The sequence below is a fragment of the Nannobrachium achirus genome (assembly GCF_963921795.1).
Source record: "Nannobrachium achirus genome assembly, chromosome: 22".
NCBI lineage: Eukaryota > Metazoa > Chordata > Actinopteri > Myctophiformes > Myctophidae > Nannobrachium > Nannobrachium achirus.
Genome location: NC_137829.1, coordinates 45,408,108 through 45,429,840, shown reverse-complemented (window position 1 = coordinate 45,429,840; position 21,733 = coordinate 45,408,108). Strand labels below are relative to the sequence as shown.

The 21,733-nt window shown below is 42.7% G+C and overlaps 1 protein-coding gene across 1 annotated transcript in view; it reads left to right on the top strand.

Annotated features, from left to right (window-relative positions):
• The window catches only part of cps1 (carbamoyl-phosphate synthase 1, mitochondrial), a gene marked incomplete at both ends in the record, with an annotated part of 173,311 nt that overhangs the window by 131,772 nt on the left and 19,806 nt on the right, over positions 1 to 21,733 (top strand). The window contains 2 exons of the mRNA XM_080752916.1: positions 15,530 to 15,604; positions 16,770 to 16,868. Coding sequence (XP_080609042.1) covers positions 15,530 to 15,604; positions 16,770 to 16,868 — 174 coding nt within the window. The remainder of the gene's footprint in view (positions 1 to 15,529; positions 15,605 to 16,769; positions 16,869 to 21,733) is intronic.

The following is a 21,733-nucleotide window of genomic DNA, read 5'->3' as shown; positions in this document are numbered from 1 at the left end:
GGCAGCCCCGGTGGCAACCGCGTACCGTGTGGAACCCCCTTAAAGGAGTAGTTCACCCCCAAAATGACTTTTTTTCTATTGATTAGTCATGCCATGGAGAGTAGAGTTCAATAATATTTTTGGGTTTTTGTCACATTCCTAAGACAAAAATTTGATTAGAGTAAATTTACCCCCATTGATTCCGGATGGTGACCCTTTTCGAAACGGGTCACCATCCGGAATGAATGGGGGTAAATTTATTGTTATCACATTTTTGTCTTAGGAATGCGACAAAAAACAAAACTAATTATTGAACTCTAGTCTCCATGGCATGACTAATCAATAGAAAGAAAGTCATTTTGGGGGTGAACTACTCCTTTAACGCAGGAGAACGGGAGACAGGGTCCCGTGGCGCCCAGTGTCTGCTGTGGATGTGCCTGACAGTGCTCTGCCAATCTTTTGTATTTCGGTTCAGGTGAAAATCCACACGCTTCTGTTTCAAATGGCCTCAGACAGTTCAATCAATGGTTGCTTCCGGTTTCCTCGATGATGGATTTGGTTCCTCCGATTCCTGATCCCAGCGCTAGTTAACTTGTGCACTACACTGCTAGAGCTTGCATATCTATGATCTGCATCTACATTTGTCCTGCAAATGGTAAATGGTGCATTTTATCCAAAGCGCTTTACATAGAATGTGCATTGCATTTCATTCGCACACACATTCATACACCGATAGCAGAGGAAACCATGCAAGGCATCAACCTGCTCACCGGGAGCAACTAGGGGTTCAGAGTCTTGCTCAAGGACACTTCAACACTAACTCTGGGGGAGACTGGGATCGAACTGGGAACCTCGTGGTACCCATCCGGCTGCTCTAACCGGCCACACTACCCCTGAGCCACCATCTCCCCCAAAGGCAGTAATTATTACCAAGAAGTATATAGGGTTTAACCCATTTAGAACGGGTACACATTATTGTGTATCATTATTTTATGCTTTAACTATTGAAAAATAGCAGATATACAAGCTCACAGCGCAGCACCGAGTGCCACGCTGCGAGCTTGTATATCTGTTATTTTTTTTTTATTGTGAAAATTTGAATTTGTGTATTTTGAATCCTTCTAAGGTTTTTTGAAAAACCTATGTTTCTATGTCAGCAATCTGGCTAGCCATCGTCAAAGAAAAGGTCCTTTTAACTTAACTGGAGCTCAGTTAGTCTGTTCTTGAGAGACTACTATGTCAGTGGTTCTCAAACCTTTTCATGTGAAGGACCCCCAAAATGATATGTATGTGGCCACGGACCCCCATCTCAAAATATTTAGTTCCAGGGACCTCCCAGAAGCAAAATTTGAGTTACAAATGTGCGCTTTAAAAACACATATATTCAAAGATTTGCACATATTTTCACAACTTTTCCAAAATAGCAGATCTACAAGCTCGCAGCGCGGCACTCGGTGCCGCGCTGTGAGCTTGTATATCTGCTATTTTTTAATAGTTAAAGCATCCACTGATTTTAGGCCTTAAATGGGTTAAGTGTTTAAGAAAATGTCTCTCCCCCGCCCCACTGTCTTTGATTACAAATCGAAACCCTGGTCTTTTCCATTAAGAGTCCATGGTGGACATCCGTGGTTCTGCTTAACATTCCTCGCCAGCATGCAGACTGGGAAATTGAAAACTTGGGGGAGCCGGGGCAGGGAGGGAGTATAGGGGGGATTAAACGTGCGCCGCTGAATCCCCCAACCACTACCAGCGCTATTGTTAAAGGCCGCTCTGCCATGGTAATTAGAGGGAGAAATGACTTTGGGGTTGAGAACAGCTTTGAAGGAACAGCTGGCCACACATACACACACACTCTCTCTCTCTCAGTGGCGTCAGTTCAGCAAAAGCTAGGGTATGGCAAAGACGGGAGTCCTCGTGGAAAAGATGCGTTACATTTTGTATAACACGGTTCTATTGTGAAAATAGCAGATCTACATGCTCATGCATGTAGATCGGCTATTTTTCACAATGTCTGAAGAAAACGAGTAGTGTCAGTTTTTTTTTTACACAGGTTTCTACGGTTTCTTGGGCTGGATATGGCAGCCTGGAATGGTTTTTCAAGTGCAGCTAAACTTGCCACAATTAACAATAATGCATTGCACCTGTGCAGCTGACCTGCGGAACCTGGGAATATACCGTCTTGTCAAGATCGGGACAATACAAGTGTGGAGAATATAATTATAATACCTTGTTGAAGTGACCATTTTGTTACATTTTGCATTTGTAGTTATTTTACTGTTTAACAACATATTAACCAGCACAGATAGACAAAGAGACATTCATGGATTTATTGTGACCGTCAGGTCGCATTTACTATCAAAACCTCGACCAGCTGTCTGTCTGTCTGTCAGTCTGTCACACGTCACACTTTTCCCCTGATCATATCTCCGCAACCGTTGCCCCGATCCATGCCAAATTTTGGCATGGATCTCACATAACCCTCGTCTAGCGCCACCATGAGGCTGGTTCTTGCAAAACACATTTATGGACACAGCTCCTACAATTTTTGGCCAAAAATCACGCAAATCGGTACACAGTATGTCTACACTCATGTCATCAACATGGATCTGTCCCATATAGCGCCACCATCAGGCCGTTTTTTTTAAAACACATTTTTGGACGCTACTCCTACACATTTTGCCCTAAAATCACGCTGCGACCTGACGGTCGCTTATCTCCCGATTAGGGAGTCTTACTGGTATTTAAAAATAACTTTTATTTTCCCCTGCCATACCCCATTGACGCCCCTGCTCTCTCTCAGCCACTCTGAGGGTTAAGACTGCGAGGCGGAGGATGTCATTGCAACAACAAACTGGCTTCTAACCCCAACCACCCCCGCTCTCTCACCTGGGGGGGGGGGGGGGGGTGGAGACATAATTACTCCCTTTGTTATTCCGACCAATGGAACGCCCGCCAGCCTGTGAGGCAGAAACCTTGTACCTCCACGTCGTCGCTGTCGAGCAGAAACCTCCCATCTCCATGTTTTAACTTTTTTCGTTTTTTTCGTAGGCTAACGCCCTGCTTCATTACTACAGCGTCAAACAAACGCATCGACAATAGCAGATCTACAAGCTCAACCTGCTATTTTTTTTTCATTTGAATCCTGAAAAGTAGCTGTTTTGGACACATATGACATGAGACTATATTTCATATTTTTCAAAGGTGCCTCTGTGTTTCATAGTGTGTTGAACGACAGTGCTACGCTGACAGTTACAAACTCAAAATGTTTCACAGTAGCCATGTTTCCATAAACGTATTCGAATTCAAGCGAATTATCAGAAATGCGTATTAAGACAAAGCGAATTTAGCCCGTTTCCATTAAACTGATGAAATTTTTGGGAGATCCTGCCTGGGTCCGTCTGACCGATGTGCTGTAAACACTTCCCGCGCGCGTGCAAGACACCAGTCATGTTGCCATAACTTAGCTTTTTCTGAACTGACGCCACTGCTAAAGAGTAGGAGGTTTTGGACATACAAGGTTTACTTGAAAGAAATTACTTGCAGCAGCAGCAGCAGGAGCAGGGTTATAATGTTGCACAGATCTCTTCATAGAAACCTTTAATTGACCTGTCATCCTGAACAGGAATAGTTGGGAGAAGTTACAGTGACTAAGTAGTTATTAGGACTTGGGCGATGATGAGCCACAACAGGTGGCTATTATATTACATTTTAATTCACGTTTCCCACTTTAGCGCCGTTGCCAGGAGAGGTGCAGTACGTAATTAGATAAAGAGCTTAAACTGTCTGTTCCTTTAACCTTACCCTGTTGCTGGGCAGAAAAAGAAAGAAAGAAAAAAGGGCTCACACTTGAAAATCTCGAAATGAACACATCTGACTGATTGATTGATTGACGACTTTATTAGAAGTTATCATAGAAAAAGGTACAGTTTCATGACGGTACAGTTCACTGGTACAAGGTCAACTAAAAGGAGATCCTAGGAAAGACTAAGCTTATTTCCATAGGAAACCATTGAAGTATCTCATATAACATTGAATGACAGACGGATAGAACAGTAAAAAAAAAAACGAAATAAAAAAAAATTAAACATTGCAAAAAATATATACAGTGGGTAAATACAGAGAAATGGGCTGAGCACTTAAAAATAGCAGATATACAAGCTCACAGCATGGCACAGAGTGTTTCTTTTTTTAGTTTTTTTCTTTGCAAATTTTGGAACATACATTTGTAACTCAAATATTTTCTTCTGTCGGGTCCCTGGAACAGCATATTTTGAGATGGGGGGGGGGGGTTGGCGGGTCAAATACATATAATTTTGGGGGTCCTTGACATGAAAGTTTGAGAACCACTGATTTAGAAGAAGAATTTATAAGACACTTATAGAATCGGGTCAAAATATTCAAAGACTTGCACACGAGTGCGAGAGTAGAACGAAGGCTCTAGTAGTCTGCGTCCTCCCGGCGGGGGCTCCTCACTGGCAGGTAGAGTCGGTAGGATACAACAGCAGTGACAACACACACACACACGCACGCATGTGGGAAGAATGAGCGCCGCGGTGGTGGAAGACAAGCTCGGCTCTAGTTCCCGTTTTCCGCGTGGAGCTCGCGCTGCCACGCCAAGATAACATTGTTGATGTTTGTTGGAGCTCCTCAACTCTGTCGGGAACTACCTGCTGTCTCTCAGGTGTGTGTGTGTGTGTGTGTGTGTGTGTGTGTGTGTGTGTGCGTGCGTGCGTACGTGCGTGTGTTTGGGAGGGTATTGAAATAGATCTCATGCCAACCACAAACGGTCCAAAACCACAAGTTGAGTGTGAGTGCGTTGTGTGCTTGTTGAGTTTTATTTAAAAAAAAAATCCTATGAGAACCAATGGTTTAGCACAGGGGTCTTCAACGTTTTCAGGCCAAGGACCCCTTAGTTGAGAGAGATGAAGCAGGGACCCCCCCACAACCTTTTCATTGATTCCATATAGTTTTTAGTTTCATTGTTTGACAGCACAATCATCAGTGTATTTTGGATTCATGTCAATTTGTGTTTTCAGATATTTAACCACTTGAACCGTCAATACTTATAAAACTTGATATTTCACTCTGTACTTAGTCTGCTCTTTTTCCCCTGTTCACCAAACCTCTTTGCCATAAATAGCCGAAAAAAAGGTTCACAACGCCTCGCAGCAGATCTGCTATTTGTGGCTACAGTTCTCAGAATAGGGACGCTATGGTTCAGGTGGTTAATTGCGACCGTAGGGAGCTACTTACTGTAGAAACCTCCACCGGCTGTCCGTAGCTGAGTCAGTGAGTCAGTCAGTCCGTCACACTTTTGCCCTGCTCATATCTCCACAACTGTTGCCCCCATCCATGCCAAATTTTGCACACACACTCCTTGACTGCCAAACTAAAACCTCCAAGGACCCCCGGAGCCCCAGGGACCTGACCCCCAGATGTAAAAAATGACCAAATGTGCTCACACGTCACACGTCACACTTTTTCCCTGCTTATATCTCCGCACCCGTTGACCCGATCCATGCCAGATTTTACACACACACACACACACACACACACACACACACACACACACACACACACACACACACACACACACACACACACACACACACACACACTCCTTGCCTGCCAAACTACCCGGAGCCCCAGGGACCTGGGGACCCCCAGATGTAAAAAATGACCAAATGTGCAAAAATGACCAAATGACCACCCCAACGGGGCTGCTCACGGGGAATTCCCGGGGACCACCGACTCCTGGTGCTCCAGAACGGATGCAAAAGTGGTGGCGCCCCCAGTGGAGGACCCCCTGCCACTGCAGCGCACATAAAATGCCGTAACTCGGGCTAGGAGCGTCCGGGAGAGCCGGGGCCGGTACCTATTCGTCCGCCAAGGCAACGCGGAGACCCCACCCCTCATTTCTCACATGGCCCTATTCTAGCGCCACCTTCAGGCCGATTTTTAAAACACATTTTTGGACACTGCTCCTACAGTTTTTGCCCTAAAATCACGAATATCACTACACAGCATGTCTACACTCATGTCATCAACATGGATCAGGAAGATTTTGGAAAAACACATTTTTGCCCTATTTGTGGAGATAAGCCACCTACGGTCGCTTATCTCCCGATTAGGGAGTCTTACTGGTATAAAAAATGTTTCTATCACACAAAGATTTGGAGGACCCCCTGTAGTAACTCTGAGGACCCCCTAGGGGTCCCGGACCCCCTGTTGAAGACCCCTGCCCCAGGGTGTGCTTGACACGTTATTTGGAATTGCACATGAGTTCTGGGCGGAGCCGTTTGTTTTCACATCCGTCGGCAGGTTAGTTACTCAGAGCGTTAGTTTCACTGAGGTTAAGGTTAGGGTTAGGGTTAGGCATAGTTTTACTGAGGTTAAGGTTAGGGTTAGGGTTAGGCATAGTTTTACTGAGGTTAAGGTTAAGGTTAGGGTTAGGGTTAGAGTTAGGGTTAGGTTTAAGTGATCGCACCTCCGTGCAGTCCAAGCGAACAAAAAGGAGCGCTCCCTAGCGCCAGTTCAGCCAATCTTGACGGGCTTTCAGGGGGTCCAGAACATCGGGAGAACAACAAAACAACAACAACGACGACGAGAAGCGCTTCCACGATTTCTATCTCCGCTGTATATACATTCCATCGTTCCATTAATATTTATATTCCTCCGTGGTTATATTAACCTTTTGCTTAATCTCTCTCTCTCTCTCTCTCTCTCTCTCTCTCTCTCTCTCTCTCTTCTCAATTACTTTTTCCATTTTATCTCTTGTTCACACAGTTGTGTGCATGTGCTCCGCCACCCCAGCAGCTCTGGCTCTTCCTCTGTGTCTTTGAACAAAGCCTGCGATAAGACTTTTCCCCTCCCCTCCCCTCCCCTCCCCTCCCCTCCCGCCTTAACATTGGCATGCTAACATTAGCGCCGCGTACATTCACAGCTGATTAGATAGCCAGCTTCAAGGATGAACCCCACCCCTAGTGGCCCTCGGCAGACTGCGCGTGCGCGCGAGTGTTTGTGTGTGCGTGCCGTGCGTGCATCCGTTTTCTTGTATTACTATACTTTTGAGGACCAAGCCAGTGTTGATTTTGACGGCAAATGTTGATGTCGTTTCTGATATATTTTAGTGTTAGTCTAGTTTTAGTTAAGACTAAATATCATGTGATTTTAGTCTACTAAAGCTACAGTTGATTTAGTCGTCAAAAATGTATTTTGGTGGCGCCTTGATGGCGTCATAATGCCCGATTTTACACTTGGTGGGCGGTGGCATGCTGAAAATAGCTGATCTACAAGCACTGCGACGTGTCATGAGCTTGGGAATCTGCTATTTTCAGAGTGCAACAACGACGTATTTTATTTCTAGTTATTTCACAATTTGGCCAATGTTTAATTTGTAATGTAATGTTTTAGAGGTATTAAAAAGTCCCTAAATTGTCACTTTAGAAATGTGCAGCCAGATACCCTCTATACACTTAAACTGTATGTCGGTTTGTTTACTGTTGAGTGAGAAAACAACATTGCACATTAAGTTAATCATCTGGGGACCCCCCAAAATAATATGGGGACGGGGTTGACGGGGTTGGGGACAGGTTGAGAACCACTAATTTAGAGTTTAGGTTTATTAGGTGTTGTGGTTTACATAGTTATTGTCAGCGCAGTCACAAGAACATTCTTATGTCCTCACAAGTGTAGTTATGCAAACGTACGCGTGCGTGCGTGCGTGCGTGCGTGCGTGCGTGCGTGCGTGCGTATGTGCGTGTGTGCGTGCGTGCATGCGTCCACTGGCACTCTCTCTGCCACATAAGTGCTAACTGCCACCTCCTCCTTCCTCCAGGTAATGGAGGCTGTCTGCTTCTAATTGGGAAGATAAGAATGTCTTCCCACACCGGGGCAGTCAGCGAGGCCCCACGCGCTCTAATGTGTGTCTCACACAATCAAGGAGAAAGCTCCTCACTTCTCCTCTCCTCCCGTCAGGGGCGTCACAAGGGGCGGGGGAAAGTGGGACTGAGTTACTATAGGGCCCAAGGTGGAGGAGGGGGGCCTTAATTATTTTACACTTTAGCTATTGAAAAATAGCAGATATACAAGCTCGCAGCGCGGCACTGAGTGCCGCGCTGCCAGCTCGAAGATCTGCTATTTTTGAAAAGTCGTGAAAATGTGTGCAAATCTTTGAATGTATGTATTTTTTTAAGCGAACATTTGTATCTAAAATTTTGCTTCTGGATGGTCCACTGGAACTAAATATTTTGAGATGGGGGCTCCGTGGCCAAATACGTATCAATTTGGGGGTCCTTCACGTGAAAAAGTTTGAGCACCACTGACAAAGAAACATAGGTTTTTCAAAAAACCTTAGAGGGATTTGAAACATTCAAAGACTTGCACACATTTTTTTTTTTCTTCAAAAAATAGATCTACAAGCTAAAATTTTGCTTCTGGGTGGTCCCTGGAATTAAATATCATTTTGGGGGTCCTTCATGTGAAAAGGTTTGAGAACCACTGATATAGAAACATAGGTTTTTCAAAAAACCTTAGAAGGATTTGAAACAACCAGAATTTGGGGGCACGGTGGCGCAGTGGTTAGCGCTTCGCCTCACAGCTAGAAGGTCCTGGGTTCGATTCCCGCCGGGGGACGCTCTGGGCACTGGGGGCTTGTTCCTCCCTCCGCGTCATCAGCGCCCACACCCTAGGTGGGGTTGGCGATAGGGCCTTTCTGTGGAGTTTGATAGATACCCTCACAAAAACATGCACGTAATCCTGGTCTCAATAATGCCTCCCCCTGGCCAGCCGGGGCGCCTGATGGAGGGGAAAGGAACTGGTTGGAATAACGTGTTCCTTCCATGCGCTACATCCAAACCAGGAAAAAATCCACAGTCAGGTGAAAAGAAGCAACTTGGACTACTCATGCATAGAAGGAAGCAGGAGGTCAGTCCGTTGTCTCCCCAGGCGCGGCAGAGGGAGAGCAGAGCCCAGGATTACATAGGCAATTGGCACTGGGTGAAAAAATGGGTAACAAAATTGTGGGATAAAAATTTAGAGGGGAAAAAAGAATTTGGTGCGACACCCCTGCCTCCCCTCCCCTGTCTGCTCTCCTCTCATTGGATAGCTGTGTGTGTGTGTGTGTGTGCGTGTGTAGTTCCGTGAACACAGAAGCGACCAATCGGAGCAGGCCGATAACCGCGGCCTTGTGGGCTTATACGGCGCGGAAACCATTCTCTTTTCCTCTCATCCTTCTCTATCTCCTCTTTTCTTTCATTTGGGAGCAGGTAGTCGTCGCCCGTCACGACTCTCTCTCTCTCCCTCTCTCTCTCTCTCTCTCTCTCTCTCTCTCTCTCTCTCCTTCTCTTTCAGTGGCGTCAGTTCAGCAAAAGCTATGGTATGGCAAAGATGGGAGTCCCCATGGAAAAGAGGCATTACATTATGTATAACACGGTGCGAAGCGTTGTGAGCATGTAAATCGTCTATTTTCACAATTTCTGAAAAAAAAAATATATATTTTTTTCAGTTTTTTACACAGGTTTCTACGGTTTCTAGGGCTGGATATGGCAGCCTGGAACGGTTGTTCAAGTGCAGCTAAATAACACTTGGCATGTTAGTAAACGTGCCACAATTAACAACTTGTCGAGATGGGGAGAATAGGAGTGTGGAGAATATAATCATAATACCTTGTTAAAGTGACCATTTTGTTAAATTTAGCATTTTGTAGTTATTTTACTGTAATTTAACAACATAATAACCAGCACAGCAGATAGACAAAGAGAAATTCATGGATTTATATTTCAAGTAACTTTTATTTTCCCCCCCTGGACCCAGGGTATGGCAGCTGCATACCCCTGCCATACCCAATTGACGCCCCTGCTCTCTCTCTCTCTCTCTCTCTCTCTCTCTCTCTCTCTCTCTCTCTCTCTCTCTCTCCCATTCTCTCGGCCCACCTACACCTCTCTCCACGCAGCTGTTGTCGTCGTCATGCATAACGAAGACGAAAGGTAGTTGTTATGCGAGGAGCGATGGCGGATTAACAAATAATATCGATGCACTGGCTGGGAGAAGAGGGAAAACACACACACACACACACACACACACACACACACACACACACACACACACACACACACACACACACACACACACACACACACACACACACACACACACACACACACACAGAACCAACAGCATTCTAATTCTGCGTCTGTATGTGACCCTTCATGCATCATTAATCACAGGCATAATAATTAGCTTTTCTCCGTTGTTTCGACGGTTACGTTGGAGCTGTGCCTCAGGCTACTTCAAACTGTCATTTTTATAGCGTCGCCGCTGGGCTGAATTCTCTTATTTCCACACTCTAACTTTTTTTTTCGTAAATTAACCTTCAAATACCGGGAACGTGCCCGAGTCGCGCTAGATTTTAACCACTTTATATTTTGTGCTTTAACTATTGAAAAACAGCAGATATACAAGCTCACAGCGCGGCACCGAGTGCCGCGCTGCGAGCTTGTAGATCTGCTATTTTTTAGAAAAATCGTGAAAATGCGTGCAAGTCTTTGAATCTCTTTGACCCGACTTCTAAATCCTTCCTCTAAAATCAGTGGTTCTCAATCTTTTTCATGTGAAGGACCCCCAAAATTACATGTATTTGGCCGCAGACCCCCCCATCTCAAAATATGTTGTTCCAGGGACCCCCCCCCAGAAGCAGAGATTTGAGTTACAAAAGCTTGCTTTGAAAAAAAATGTATTGAAAACTTTGCACACATTTTCACGATTTTTCAAAAATAGCAGATCTACAAGCTTGCAGCGCTGTGAGCTTGTATATCAGCTATTTTTCAATAGTTAAAGCGTTCAGTAATTCTGGGCCTAAAATGGGTTAACAAGCTCAAAACGCAGCACCAAGCGACGCTTTTCGAGCTTGTAGATCTGCTACTTATGCTATTCTTGGATTTTAATCCTGAAAAGTTTTTGACATGGTTTCCATTGTTGTTATATATATGTTTTGATTCATTTATCGGGGAGTGACATGCACGTCATCGGGATTAGAACTCAAAACCAGTTTGCTAGTTACTTTTTAGGGGGGGGGAAACGTATTACCCACTGTGCCCCCTAGATGGCAGCCTTGTCATGAAATCCCTTTTGAAGTGGAAGAGGCTCTTTGGTCATAATATATCTCTGCTGTCATGCAGAGATACAGTATACATAGTATGTCAGTTCTTTCCCCGTACATTAATGCCTTTATTTGTAGGGAGTGGAAATAGCAGATCTACAAGCTCACAACGGATCTGCTATTGTCACTATTTTGACCAACTTCCTCATGGTATTGTATTGGGTCATGCCTGTGGGAGGAACAAACCTCTATAGCCTCTGTTCATTCCACTATGAATACTATTCATTGAATAGTACAAAAAACTCTTATCTGTCTTTTTGTGTGAGAGACGATTTCCTTTGAGTATCTGTTCTTCTTCACTTGTATTTTGTACTTTCCCTCCAATACATTTCAAGGACTCAATTTTGTACTTTGCGTGATCAGAGCAGTGGTCACTGAGTAATTAAGTGTGTGTGTGTGTGTGTGTGTGTGTGTGTGTGTGTGTGTGTGTGTGTGTGTGTGTGTGTGTGTGTGTGTGTGTGTGTGTGTGTGTGTGTGTGTGTGTGTGTGTGTGTGTGTGTGTGTGTGTAAAGCCTGGGATTTCGAACCCAGTCTCTCCCACATGGAAAGCCAACATTGATTGATTGATTGAAGACGTTATTAGAAGTTTGCATAGGAAAAGGTACAGTTTCATGACGGTACAGTTCACTGGTACAAGGTCTACTAAAAGGAGATCCTAGAAAAGACTATAAGCTTATTTCCACAGGAAACCATTAAAGTATCTCATATAACATTGAATGACAGACGAATAGAACACAGTACTATGCAGTAGATATGTAAAGAAAAGAAAATGAAAGAACCAAAAAAAAGAAAACAGTAAGTCTAAACAAACAGTAAGTACAAAGAAGGGGCAGGGGAGGGTAGGGCTGGGCTAGGATTGTTTTTTTTACCAGTTGCGAACGGCTGCTGCCTGTAAGTGTTTTTTCAGGGCAATTTTAAAGGATGCTAGGGATCCACACTCCTTTATGGCCTTCGGTAAGGCGTTCCACATTTTGGTGGTATAGCAGAAGAATGAGTTTGACCCTTTGTTGGTTTTGACTCTGGGTTGAAAGTGATCTGTGGCGCTGCCTCTGGTGTTGACCACTAAAGGGATAGCTCTGTAATCCGGGGGAGATATTTGACTCTGTGGTGGGAAAAGTACTATTTTCTTTTTTTACTTGAGTAAAAGTATCAATACTGCAATGTAGAAATACTCTGTTAGGGTGCCCTCACACCAAAGTATGAGAGTGGAATCCGCATTCCGCCAATGCATTTCAAAGAGAGTGAAGCGGTTTCATGCCAGCAGAGGATTTCTGCAAAAAACGCTCCCTTCTCATTGAAATGCATTGGCGGAACGCGGATTCCACTCTCATAGGTATTTTGGTGTGAGGGCACCCTTACAAGCAAAAGTCCTGAATTAAAAATGTACTTGAGTAAAAGTACGAAAGTATCGTCATCAAAATGTAGGCCTACTTAAAGTACCAAAAGTAAAAGTACAAAATGTTTGAAAATAGCAGCAGATCTACAAACTCACAACGGTGCGACGCGTTGTGAGCTTGTAGATCGCCTATTTTCAAATATCCTTGGTACAGAATAAGGCTAAAGTGGTTCATGTATGTTTTATAATATCACAATTTATATCTGCAAAGTAACTAGTAACTAAAGTTTTCAAATAAATGTAGTGGAGTAAAAGTACAATATTTGGATGCGAGATGTAGTGGAGTAGAAGTAAAAGTATTGGAAATGGGAAATACTCAAATAAAGTACAAATACCTAAGACTTGTACTTAAGTACAATACTTAAGTAAATGTACTTGGTTACTTTACACCACTGATTAGACTTTAGACCATCAGGCTGAGGTTGTGAGCCAATCTGCTACATGTGCAATTTAGTTCTTTTGGTGTGTGTGATTTTCATGGCGGACCCCTGAACAACGTTTGTGCCAAGTTTAGTGAGAATTGGGGCAACGGTTTGTCTGTGGCCCGTCGCGGGCCCCTGATGTGGCCCCTGGTGTCAACATTCTCAGGTTGGCGAAAGGGCCTTTCTGTGTGGAGTTTGCATGTTCTCTCCGTGTCTCCTAGGGTAGATACCCTCACAAAAACATGCAGTAATCCTGGTCTCTATAATGCCTCCCCCCTGGCCAGCCAGGGCGCCTGATGGAGGGGAAAGGAACCGGTTGGAATAACGTGTTCCTTCCACGCGCTACGTCCAAACCGGGGAAATCCCCACTGTCAGGTGAAAAGAAGCAACTTGGACTCCTCATGCATAGACGGAAGCATGAGGTCAGTCCGTTGTCTCCCCAGGCGCGGCAGAGGGAGAGCAGAGCCCAGGATTACATAGGCAATTGGCACTGGGTGAAAATGGGTTACAAAATCGCGGGACAAAAATTAAGAGGAGAAAAATAACATTTTCATGTTCGACCCCTGAACATTGTGACTAGTTTGATGCTGATCGGTGAAACGCTGCACCTGTGGCTCCCAGAGGCTACTGTACATGTGGCTAGGTCACACTGATTACATAATCGTCTAATAGCAATTATTTGACACCATCGCAATTATTTGACATAATCGCAATTATTTTGTCATAAGCGGCACAATCGTTTCCATGTTGAAAAATGTTCATATAGTTTCAAACATTTTCAAAAATAGTGGAAAAAGCATTGTGAGCTTGTAGATCGGCAATTTACACTATGTTGTCAAATTTCTTTGTATATTATTTAGGTTATGTGTCATATCTGCCATGTGCAACTTCAAAGCCTAAAAGCCAAACAGAAATGTAATTGTCAACGACAAAAACACAATTAAACCGTTAATCACGATTATTTTAGTGACAATTAATCATCATGTAAAATGTCTTAATGGTGACAGCCCTACAGTACATGTGGCCCTGACTGTTCTTATGGCAAAACAGTGTTTGTGTCAAGTTTGGTGCGAATTGCAGCAACGGTGCGCCTCGCAGTTCTGGATGTTACGTTTGTGACCACAGTCTACAGTCCATGGTCGGTCCACCCACCCTCTAGGCCAGATTAACTCAAATTCCTTAGCCATAACTATCTATTTTCACAAGTTTATTTTCTGTAAAAAGCCAGTTGTGTTGTCATAAGTCATAAATAAAGTCATAAATAACACTGAGCAATTGAAAGAGAGATGTGCTCATGCTATCTTTATTGTTATCCCACTTGATAGCAGGCAGACAGATAGACAACAATCCAGATAAATAGCAGACAAATGTACATTAGTTTGTTTTAGTGTTTGTGTGGAATATGTTAATTGCATAGAATTATTATTAAAAAAGACAAAATGTAACAAATCACTTTGATTTCGAATTGTATCATTGACAGAATATGAATGGAATTCCAAGCCGTAACATATTGCACATCGCACTTGTCTTACGTTATGTGGAAATAAAGCAAATAAAAGAGAGAAGTTATCAAGTAATGTCCTTTTATCAACTGGCCCGTGGCCCCTTGATATTTTTGTAATGTGGCCCACAGGTTCAGAAGTTTGAATCAACGGGGTTACATTTATTGAAATCACATTGTCTTAGAAATGCGACAAATACAAAGAAATATACATGAATTCAAGTCATTTTGGGTGTGAACTACTCCTTTAAGTACTGTACTTTAGTACAATTTTGAGGTATTTGTACTTTACACATTGTGAGCTTGTAGATCTGCTATTTTAGGTACTTTAAGTACAGTACATGCCAATACTTTTGTACTTTACTCAAGTGAATTTTGAATCCCAGACTTTTACTTGTAACAGAGTATTTCTATTTTGCAGTAGACCTATTGATACTTTTACATAAATAACTAGGGGTGTAACGATATAGTAACTGCATCGAAAAATCGTTTTTAACTTAAATCGAAGTATATCGAAATGAAAACAGCTAAAATCGAATCATAACGTTTGATTTTGTATCGTATCGAATCGGCAGTGCAAAGAATCGATTGTATCGATACTACCTACTTGTGCATGCATTGTATTTAGCATTTTTAAGAAGAAAAAATGAAAAGGAGGGGTTTAATTACTTTTCCTTTCCATATAGCTACACTGGTCTTATCGATAAATATGTGTAATCTCTGGGTTCATGTCAAGGTGCAGGTTTGTCCATATGTGTCCAAATAAAATGTCTTTGACAGATAATCACTGTGTTTACTTATTTATATCCCTAAAAAACATGCACTATCCACACCTTTCACGCAGATTTAATTTCTTTGCTAAATAGTTACTATATCGCTTTTAAATCATTGAATCGAATCGTATCTTATCGCCATGAATGAACCAATATCGTCCATGTATCGTATCGTCAACCATGTATCGTGATATGTATCGAATCGCTATTAAAATGGATCGTTGCACCCCTATAAATAACCCGTGTGAGTACTGTTTTCCATGGCTGTGAACTCAACTCTACGGTCATCCTTCCTTCCAGGCTCCCATGTTCTCCTGGCCCCGGCTGACGGATGCAGACCCCGTGCTGCGATGCGAGATGGCCTCTACCGGAGAGGTAAAAACCCTCTCCACTATTGTTCTGCCTTAACCCATTTAGACCTAGAATTATTGAATGCTTTAACTACCGAAAAATAGCAGATATACAAGCTCACAGCGCGGCACCGAGTGCCGCGCTGCGAGCTTGTATATCTGCTATTTTTGAAAAATCAAGATTTTTCTTTGCAAGTCTTTGAATATGTCTATTTAAAAGCGAACATTTGTAACTCAAATATTTGCTTCTGGTGGTCCCTGGAACAACATATTTTGAGATGAGAGTCCGTGGCAAAATACCTGCAATTTCGGGGGTCCTCGACAAGAAAAGGTTTGAGAACCACAGATTTAGAGGAAGGATTTGGAAGTCGGGTCAAAGATCGGGTCAAAGATATTCAAAGACGTGCACATAATTTCACGTTTTTTTTCAAAAATAGCAGATCTACAAGCACTCGGTGCCGCGCTGTGAGCTTGTATATCTGCTATTTTTCAATAGTTAAGGCATAAAATAATGGTTAAAATTAGTGCTGTCCGAGTTAACTAAATTAATCGCAATTAACTCACCGTTATGTTAATCGCGATTAAGTATTTTAATCGCAATTAATCGCATATTTACAAACATTACTACAATATCGGCTATATTGGCTACAAGGTCCATCCCTGTCGATGTAATAAAAAATACAAAGTATAATTAAAGCATAAAGGTGGACACAACAGTAATCATTTAGCAGATCCTTATACCCATCAGCTGAAGTATGTTTAATGCAATACCATTATGATTTATTCAGGTTTTTAATTGATTTAGAATAAAAGATTAACATACTTTTGCATAAATCCTGCAAATATTTACACTCCCAAGTTAATAGGGCCACAAAAGACTTGAAAGTTATCCCTCTAAGTTACATTGTGACCTGATAAAAGCTGATGACTTATTTGCGATTAATCGCGCGATTAACTACATAAATCATGCGATTAATCGCGATTAAAATATTTAATCGTTGGACACCACTAGTTAAAATCGAACGTGACTCGGGCGCGTTCCCGGTCTTTGAGTTTTAAAGTCCTTTTGTTATGTCTCTCTTTATTCCAAGGCAACACACAACGGTAAACATTGTACATTGTGTGTGTGTGTGCGTGTGTGTGTGTGTGTGTGTGCGTGCGTGCGTGTGTGTGCGTGCGTGCGCGTGCAGGTAGCCTGTTTTGGACCGAACATCTATTCAGCCTTCCTGAAGGCCATGCTCTCCACGGGCTTCAAGCTGCCACAGAAAGGCATCCTGATTGGAATTCAGGTGAGGCAGCCAACCACAGGGTCCCCAAGGCTGTGTGTGTGTGTGTGTGTGTGTGTGTGTGTGTGTGTGTGTGTGTGTGTGTGTGTGTGTGTGTGTGTGTGTGTGTATGTGTGTGTGTGTGTGTGTGTGTGTGTGTGTGTGTGTGTGTGTGTGTGTGTGTGTGTGTGTGTGTGTGTGTGTGTGTGTGTGTGTGTGTGTGTGTGTGTGTGTGCTTGCACGTGCAGCTCGCATCTCAGCATGCGTTTGTGTGTGTGTGTGTGCACAAAACAAAAGAGATGAAACACAGATATGGCTCACATCTTTTTTCTTTGATTAGATGTTTATCTTTTTCGACATTGAAGATTCACAAGTTCACAAAATAGCTCAATAGATCCCCCCTCCCTCCCCCCCTCTCTGCCCCCCAAAAAACATTATTTTACGCTCGGTTGATGTGGAAAAGTTTTTGGTCGCCGAATGGAATTAATGCGATAAACAGCGACGGAAACACTTTTGTTGAATGAATAATAACACGGCCACTTCTTTAACCCATTTAGGCCTAGAATTATTGAATGCTTTAACCAGTGAAAAATAGCAGATATACAAGCTCACAGCGCGGCACCGAGTGCCGCGCTGCGAGCTTGTAGATCTGCTATTTTTGAAAAAAGTCGTGAAAATGTGTGCAAATCTTTGAATATATGTATTTTTAAAGCGAACGTGTGTAACAAAAATTTTGCTTCTGGGTGGTCCCTGGAACTAAATATTTTGAGATGGGAGTCCGTGGCCAAATTCATATCATTTTTAGGGTCCTTCACATGAAAAGGTTTGAGAACCACTGACATAGTAGTCTCTCAAGAACAGACCAACTGAGCTCCATTTAAGTGAAAAGGACCTTTTCTTTGATGATGGCTGGCCAGATTGCTGACATAGAAACATAGGTTTTTCAAAAAATCTTAGAAGGATTCAAAAGACACTTATAGAATCGGGTAAAAATTCTATTTTTCACGATTTTTCAAAAATAGCAGATCTACAAGCTCGCACGAGTGCCGCGCTGCGAGCTTGTATATCTGCTATTTTTCAATAGTTAAAGCATAAAATAATAATACACTATAATGTGTACCCGCTTTGAATGGATTAACCGCTGTCGCCTTGATCAATTGAAAGCATTTTTTGCTGCCGATGAATGTGTTTGTTGTTGTTTCTGGGAGGGGAGGTTCTACGTTCAAGAGGCCCATTCATCTGCAAGTCTATTATGTGGAGGAGGGGTCATTTGCATATTTCTTTTTTTTTGTGGCGTTGCAAAAAAGTGTGCATGAAAATTTGCTATACTTTAGGGCAGCGGTTTTCAACCTTTTCCGACCGCGACCCCCAAAATACTAATATTTTAACTGGGGGCCCCCCACCCTGACGAACACTAAGAGTTGAGGCATTACATTTTGTGTAACACGGTTCTATTGTGAAAATAACAGATCTACATGCTCACAACGCCTCGCTTTGCAAGGCGTTGTGAGCATATGGATCTACTATTTTTAAATTTCTGCCTCTAATATTTGAGAATTTGGACAATGTTTATTTTGTCATTTTAGAAGTATTACAAAGTTCTTATATTGTCACTTTAGAAATGTGCAGACACCCTCTATACACTTAAACCTTATGTTGGTTTGTTTACTGTTGTGTGAGAAAACACATGCACATTAAGTTAATCATCTGGGGACCCTCCAAAATAATTTGGGGACCCCCCTGGGGGTCCCAACCCTCAGGTTGAGAACCACTGCTTTAGGGTACAAACCGTTTAAAAAACAAACATCAATGAACGCCCGTTTCCCTCAAACACCAAATCACTCTGCCCATCGAATCGATCATGTTCCCATAAAAAAATAAATGATACATTCTACCACTTTTTGTGGTCACATGTTCAGATACTGGATTCTGATTTGCTTAAAACGGTGGTAAATCAGTCAACAACCTTGAGTTGGCTCATGGACCCCGCCCACGGTTGTGTTGCAGTTGTATAACTAAATAACCTTGCAAGTTACAACTGTGTTTTCTTTCATTTATATGGTAGAAGTGGTAGAAAAGCAATTTACATTACCATTCGAGGGTCGTGGGTTGTGGTAAATGAGCCAACAACCCACTCCATCTCATGGTAAATGGCTTACTTTTATTCTTCTGCATGCACGCCATGCAGGCGCCAACCATTGACTGAGGTAATTGCCTGATCGCAATTATTTTAGATAATCGCAATAGTTGCATACCCGTATTTTCCGGACTATAAGGCGCACTTAAAAGCCTTTAATTTTCTCAAAAAACGACAGTGCGCCTAAAGCCGGCATCATAGTCGCCTGGGCGGTGGAAGGCTTTACACCGCGGTGTAGTCTTTTCGAGTCTTTTTGAGTCATGAAACTACAACGTTACATCATTCCTCGCGGTGGAGAGCTTTACACCGCAAGTCCCAACACATCTCTCTGTTTTTACTATCAGACAGACAGGCTCTACACCCCGTTCACTGATTGGTCGATCTAAACCAGTCAGTCACGGTGTACAGGACTCCACCGTGAGTGACTATGATGTCCTGCACTTATTTTCTGACTTGAGGTGGAAAGCTTTCCACCTCAAATTTGCGGTGGATAGCTCTCCACCGTACACTCTGATATGGGCTTTATAGTCCAGTGCGCCTTATATATGGATCATTCATTGACATTGACATTCCCTTTAGCACAGCTCCATCTGTTGGATGCATAACGCAACGGTAGCGTCTATTATGTGAGCCTTTTAGTCCGGTGCGCCTTATATATGAAAACAGTTCAAAAATAGACCATTCATTGACAGTGCGCCTTATAGTCCGGTGCGCCTTACAGGGGTTAAAGTTCTCCGTCCTGGGGACGGATTTCCGTCTTGAGGATTCCCTAGGGGCTATTTATGAGATCAGAGAAGTTTCGGAAAAAAAGAAAAAAAGCTGAACCGTCTGCGCTAATTATAATAGCATCAGTTACTTACTACTGTGGTGCGTAGACTTGCTGGTGTGTCATGTAGTTCTAATTTAGATCAACTACTTCCTGTAAGTAGACTTAAAAATAAAACCAGTTGACGTGACTTGACTTGATCGGATTACGTTAGGCTCTTATTTTGAAATCCGCCCTACACTGAGAGGAAATGCCTCTGTAGCTACTTGTTGCTGCTGTAAGCTAACTGCGACGATGCATGCTGTTGGATAAACAAAACATCACTTGGATTACAATAGTTTGGCTAAAGTTCATATTTATGATAGAAAACCATGCTCCTGTGGCTTAAACGATGTACACCGTTTGGAAGTTTGTTAAACTTTTTGGACCTACGCTGAATTCCAATAGATGAGTGGTGGTGTTATATCACGCTGCAAAGGAATGAGATGAGATGAAGTCACTGGAGTTTTACATGTAACCAAACAGCAGGTAGGCTATACTATCTAAATATGTGTTTACAGGGGGCAGCAGTAATTGACAATACGCGTTTGCTTCCTACAGTCTATGGTTTGCTTACGTTCTCTGCATTAAAATAAGCAACGGAACACTTGTTATGTTTGCAAATCAGAGATTCGAGGGGATTTATTTGTCACTCACAAAAGTGATCCATACAGATGCTAATGAAATACTTCGGGGTGGTGTTTCATTGGTACCGATTAGCAACGTATCATGAATGATTGGTGTTCATGGCAATAGGCGGAGATTTCTCCACTGCATCGCAGTGTTTCTCTCATAACATTACCCACGTGTGGCATCGGTTCAGTCAGCGACGCGTTATTTGGAATTGCACATGACTTCTGGGTGGAGCCAGCGACAATAAAGCTCGGTTGACGGGAAAGCCGTTCAGGTCCTGGTGTCAAACGGTGAGAGAACCAGGAGCCTGTTTCTGTGCAACAGAAATTTGTTATATGGCAGCAACGATAAACAGACGCTTTTCAAGCGGGCGGGGGGGGGGGGGGGGGTAAAATACATTTCCGTCTCGGGATTTTTTTTTGCTTTAACCCCTGGCCTTATAGTCCGGAAAATACGGTAATTGTTAGAATAACTGTTAGAATTGTTTCCGTTCATGTGTATAAAAAACAGCTGGATGAAGTTAACAGACTATGATATTTTCATCATTGTTTTCCTCAATGCAAACCTGGTTATTTTGGGCCAACATTTTCAAAAACGTTGAATATCTTCATGATACTAAGTAAATGCAATTTGTGGTTATAATGTTACGATTTTCTATACCAAAAGTGGTACCCAACCCATAAAAAAAAATGTCGGCAATCAAAGGAACCCTAGAGTCCTGATCCATTGTTTGGGAAACAGCATTTGATTGCGTAGAGAGTAGGGGTGTAACGATAGATTTTAACTGCGATACGATACAAGGTTAACGATACGATACATGGACGATATTGGTTTGATTGATTGATTGATTGATTGATTGATTGATTGATTGATTGAAGACTTTATTAGAAGTTTGCATAGGAAAAGGTACAGTTTCATGACGGTACAGTTCACTGGTACAAGGTCAACTAAAAGGAGATCCTAGAAAAGACTTATTTCCATAGTAAACCATTGAAGTACAGTATCTCATATAACATTGAAAGACAGACGGATAGAACACAGTACTATGCAGTAGATATAGTACAAAAAAAAAAGTTAATAAAAAAAATATATACAGTAGGTAAATACAGGGAGGCTGGGCTAGGTTTGTTATTGCCAGTTGCGAATGGCTGCCGCCTGTAAGTGGTAAGTGTGGTAAGTGGCCTTCGGTAGGGCGTTACACATTTTGGTTGTATAGCAGAAGAACGAGTTTGACCGCTTTGTTTGAGTTGACTTTGGGTTGAATGTGATCTGTGGCGCTGCCTCTGGTGTTGTAATTGTGGACGTCCTTAACGT